The 5,713-nt window shown below is 38.8% G+C and overlaps 1 gene segment (V, D, J or C); it reads left to right on the top strand.

Annotated features, from left to right (window-relative positions):
• The first annotated feature begins 252 nt into the window (after positions 1 to 252).
• Positions 253 to 823, top strand: LOC129621975 (T cell receptor delta variable 1-like). The segment is given in 2 exon segments: positions 253 to 301; positions 510 to 823. Coding segments are annotated over 2 exon segments (363 nt in total).
• Positions 824 to 5,713: the final 4,890 nt, after the last annotated feature.

The following is a 5,713-nucleotide window of genomic DNA, read 5'->3' as shown; positions in this document are numbered from 1 at the left end:
CTTCTTTCAGGATCTGCCTAACTTAATGACCAGGGAAAGACAAGCAGACAAAGTAAAGGTTTGTGGTGAGCCAGACTTTTTCCCATGCATGCACATACCACGTGGTCTATGAACATGACAACCCCCACTTCCTGTTGGGGGGAGTCACACAGTTACCGGGTAGTATGTATATGTGCTGCCAGGCACTCAAAGACACTGAACTCTCAGCTTGAGGCAGAACTAGGCACGTTTGTGCAGGGGATTCCACGCCTCATGCCGCTCTCCAGTCTGCTCTGGGTGTTCCTGGCTTTCACCTTCTCTGGTAGGGAGGCTTCCAAACATGGGTGCACGTGTTCAGAGTGAAAGGCCTGCACACAGGCGCGTGGAGCTTCACAGGGACTTGGGGAGGAAAGGAGGACTGGGGAAAAGCAGGCATCTTAGGATTTCAATTTTTTGTCTTTGGATCCTAACGAACTCCTACACTATTTTATTCACTGCTTCATCTTTGTTTTCTGATTTTTTTCCCACAGAATCTGGTGTGGCCCAGAAAGTTACTCAAGACCAGTCAGATGTAGCCAGCCAAGTGGGGCAGTCAGTCACCCTGAACTGTCAGTATGAAACAAGTTGGACCACTTACAGCCTTTACTGGTACAAGCAACTTCCCAGTGGACAGATTACTTATGTTATTCATCAGGGTTCATTAGCCACAAATGCAAATAAAGACCGCTACTCTGTAAACTTTAAGAAAGCAGATAAATCCATCAGCCTCACCATTTCAGCTTTACAACTGGAAGACTCTGCAAAGTACTTTTGTGCTCTCAGTGACTCACAGTGCTTGAAGTAATAGGAAAAGCTGTACAAAAACCCTGGAGCTTAGTAAAAGAGAGCCCCTCTGCTGCAAGACCCCAGCTTAAATACACACCCGCAGACCCCAGACGAGAAATGATAGTCCGTGGTTATTTAAGTTGTGGTTTGGATCAGAAGATTTAGTTCCAGTTAAAGGCACCTTCTACGTTATTTGGAAACAGGTGTCCAGAGTAACTTTCTACTAAATATATTCTCCTCTTGAATTTTTGACTTTAAATCAACTGTACAGAACATGTGTAAAGTTGTCTAAATTTGAAAAATTGCCCCATAAATACTTTAAACTGGCAGTTTTACGTCATCACAAACCTGGGTCTAGTTGTGTGGAATCACCATCAAAACTATTTCCTTAATCGTTTCCTCTTAGACTTTGTGTCAGGGCACAATCAGAAAAGCAGAACCATGGGTGATGAGGAATAAGAAATTAGTTCTTGGGATTAGAACTCAGGCAATGGCTAGAGCTGGTGGACGAGTCTGTACAAAGGTGTTATCTTCATATCTGGTGTTGAGCCTGAATTCACTTTAAGTCAGCTTAGAGTTAACACTGATGCTTTTGAACTGTGGTGTTGGATAAGACTCTTGAGAGTCCCTTGGACTGCAAGGAGATCCAACCAGTCCATTCTAAAGGAAATCAGTCCCAAATATTCACTGGAAGGACTGATGCTGAAGCTGAAATTCCAATACTTTGGCCTCATGGTGTGAACTGACTCATTGGAAAAGACCCTGAAACTAGGAAAGATTGAAGGTGGAAGGAGAAGGGGACGAAAGACAATGAGATGGTTGGATGGCATCACTGACTCGATGGACATGAGTTTGAGTAAGCTCTGGGAGTTGGTGACGGACAGGGAAGCCTGGCATACTGAAGTCCATGGGGTCGCAAAGAGTCGGACACAGCTGAGCAACTGAACTGAACAAAACTGAACTGAGGGTAACATTTGTAAAGGAAAGTCTGATGGGGACAAAAGCATGGACAAACTGTGACAAACAAAGTCACACTTGAACTATGAGGACAACTGGAACCCACAGACTTGTCTGTCCCTCATCTCCTTCAGTCTCACAATAGTGGGTGACTTTGAAGAGAAGTGGGCATCATTTGCCATCATGATACATGCATACTTGGCCCAAGACAAAGAAGATGAGGAGGACATCTAACGGGAAGTGGAGGAGTTATGAGTCAACAGTAAGATGAGCTAGTTCAGCAGCAGTAATGTGTAGAAAAAGCATTTGCCAAAATCCAATAGTCAACCATAGTGGAAACTCTAAGAAACACAGGAATAATGGAGAAGTTCCTCAACAGCTCTTAGCATGTTTATTGGTAAAACACTATACTTTTCCCTAAGGAAGGGAAAAAAGGGAGAATATCCACTTTAATCACTCTCCTTCAGCACAGTGCTGGACATTGTAACCAGTTCAGTAAAGCGAATAAATATATAAACAATCTTTTAAGCCAGAAAAAATCCCAAAGAATATACCCTCCAAAACTCCTACAACTATTAAGTGGGTTCAGAAGGTCTCAGGATATATAAGGTAAACACACAAAATAAAATGCATTTTTATATACTATCAGTAAACATGTGGATACCTAAATTAAAAATATAATACTATTTACAATGGCTCAAGAAAGACCCTAAATCCGTAGGCACAAGTCTAAGAAAACATGTACAGAACTTATACACAGAAAGTTACAGAACACTGCTACTTCCAAAAAATAAAATTGGCCAATTATTCTAGCTATTATCCTAGAAAGACCAACTTTCCCCCAGTGGAGCTGCATAGGCACTTTTAGAGAAAAAAAACCTGATGGCACATGTATTATGACCTCTTTTTGGACTTGATTCTGTTTATTGACTTCTTTATTTTATCCTCATACCAACAGACCATTCTGTCTTAATTACTGGGGCTTCATACACATTTTGAAATCTGGAAATGCAAGTCATGTTTGTTTGTCTTATTCAAGGCTTATTCTAGGCCTATTCACTTCCACGTAAGGTATGGAATAGCTTCTACAACAAGAGATTGAGGTAATTTGATTAGGATTGTGCTGAATTTATGAATTCATTTAGGACAATTGACATCTTAACATATGGAGTCTTTAGATCCATAACCTCTTTATTTATGTCCTCTCTAATTTCTTTCATTAATTTAGGTCCTCTCTAATTTCTTTTGTTAATGTTAAGATTTTTGTAGAGGACTTGCATTGTTGCTGTTGTTTAGTCTCTGTCATGTCCAACTCTTCACGACCCCATGGACTGTAGCCCACCAGGCTCCTCTGTCCATGGGATTTCCCAGGCAAGAACACTAGAGTTGGTTGCCCCTCCCTTCTCTAGGGTATCTTCCTAATGCAGGAGTATTTTCTACATGTACAAATGTATGATGTGTAAATAAAAATAGTTCACCTGGTTAGCAGGCAGACTCTCTACCACTGAGCCATCTGGGAAGCAAGGCTACTTATAACAGTTTTATCTTTTATTTCGTATAGCTTTTTTTACCTTAATTGACCTAAATGCCCAGCATCAAATCCAGAGCTAGGACAAATTGGGTTAAGAAAAATGTGGATACAGGGAATTAATTATGCCCTGAAATAGCCAGAACAGAGCTAGGATACCTGTCAATATGAGAACAGATTTAGTACAACAGCCAAACAGATGGTACCAATCTCTTGTTTGGGGTTTTGAAAACACTATTTCATTGATCAGCCTTAGGAAATGGTCTTTCCTGACATTAGTGTCTTTAGGTGGCAAGGACTGGTCACCACTTATTGGAGAGGAATCAAGAAGAGGTCTTGCATACCTTATATTAGTTCCCAAGTGTTTGATAAATGACCTTTTAATTGCATTTTTAAAATTTTATTTTATTTTTAAACTTTACATTTTTTGTAAGCCTTTACATTTTTTAATTTATTTTTTTAATTTAAATTTATTTATTTTAATTGGAGGCTAATTACTTTGCAATACTCTATTGGTTTTGCCATACATCAACATGAATCTGCCACGGGTGTACATGTGTTCCCCATCCTGAATCCCCCTCCCACCTCCCTCCCTGTACGATCACTCTGGGTCATCCCAGTTGCCCAGCCCCAAGCATCCTGTATTCTGCATCAAACCTGGACTGGTGATTCATTTCTTATATGATATCATACATGTTTCATATGGAATTTAGAAAGATGGTAATGATAACCCTGTATGCAAGACAGCAAAAGAGACAAAGATGTATTAGAACAACAGTCTTAATTGCATTTTCTAATGCTTTTGCTAGAATCTAGAGATAAAATTGATTTTTGTGTCTGGTGACTATATCAATGCACTAATAGGTTCTAGCTCTTAAACAGCTTGTTTAGAGGTACTTTGTATTTTCTACATGTATAAACTTGTGATCTGTAAATTAAAATTTACAAATTTTCAAACTTAATATATCTTATTTTCTTCCCTGGTTTGATCCCAGGCCCTCCATTAGGACAGTGAATAGAAGTACCTGCCTTGTTTGTGATCCTGTAGGGAGTAATATTGACTTTTATATTTTCACTGATGCCCTTTATTAGATTTGGGAATTTCTCTTTCATTTTTGGATTGTTGGGAGTATTCATCATGCAGAGACGTTAGCCTTTCATCAAATTCTCTTGATTTTTTAAAAGTAAATTAAGTACATTATTTTGGTTTTCATCAAGCAAAGAAAGATCACTTCACCTCATATGGTCAATATAATCTTCTAAAATTAAAAATTCTGAAAAGAGCCAGTAGACTAAGAAGCTTATTTTTAGATTGTCCCTATTTTGGTTTCCATTTCTTTGGTTTTCATTATTATTTAAAATGCCACTTTGAAATGTTTTGCACAATCTTCTAAAAAAATAAAGTCAAAGAAACCAAGAAACAAAAACGTTTGTTTTTTTTCTACCTTTTGCTATTATAGTAAAATAATATATTCCTACATAGCTCAAATGAATTCATTTTTAGTTGTTCCTATGTTTTCAGTAGTAGTGGGTGTTGACTTGTGTGTGTGATCCCCCACAAAACAGACTACCAAAGAATATTTATGAATATTTGTTAAATATTTATATGTGATTAATATTTATTCCCATATCATCGGTTTAGTTTTCCTGCATCCTAGATTTGTGATGTTTGTTATCTGTTCTTGAATTTCGTCCATGAATATAATCCTCTATTTATCCTGTTGGAGTCTTTTGTTTAACTTGACTTCTATAGTATTGAAAGATCGCTTTTGGAATAATTTCAAGAGTTGTTCAGCATAACTTCTTTCACTAAACTTATGAATAACAATTCATCTACTCATTCAGAAAACAGATAACTCTTGAGTGCTTTATGTGTACCAACCTCTCTTTATAACCATTGAATAAACTTTAAATATGGGAAGATAAAAGACAAAAGGAAAACTACAAAGAAGCCAACAACTGAGGGTGTGTGACAAAGAAAAGAGCCAGAAATAATGAAAACAATTTGTGGAGTGGTTTAGAACTAAGAAAACCCAGATGAAAACAGAGGTCATACAACTAAGATGTGTGTATCTCAGTCGTGTCCAGCTCTTGGGACACCATGGACTGTAGCCCACCAGATTCTTCTGTGCATGGATTTACCCAGGCAGGATACTGGAGTGGGTTCAGTTCAGTTCAGTCGCTCAGTCATGTCTGGCTCTTTGCAACCCCATGAACCACAGCACGCCAGGCCTCCCTGTCCATCACCAACCACCAGAGTCCACCCAAACCCATGTTCATTTAGTCAGTGATGCCATCCAACCATCTCATCCTCTGGTGTCCCCTTCTCCTCCTGCCTTCGATCTTTCCCAGCATCAGGGTCTTTTCAAATGAGTCAGCTCTTCGCATCAGGTGGCCGAAGTATTGGAGTTTCAACTTCAACAT

The sequence above is a fragment of the Bubalus kerabau genome, chromosome 10, assembly GCF_029407905.1.
Source record: "Bubalus kerabau isolate K-KA32 ecotype Philippines breed swamp buffalo chromosome 10, PCC_UOA_SB_1v2, whole genome shotgun sequence".
In the NCBI taxonomy this organism is placed as follows: Eukaryota; Metazoa; Chordata; class Mammalia; order Artiodactyla; family Bovidae; genus Bubalus; species Bubalus kerabau.
The sequence above is the reverse complement of the archived record's forward strand: the minus strand, read 5'-3'. Positions and strand labels throughout refer to the sequence as shown.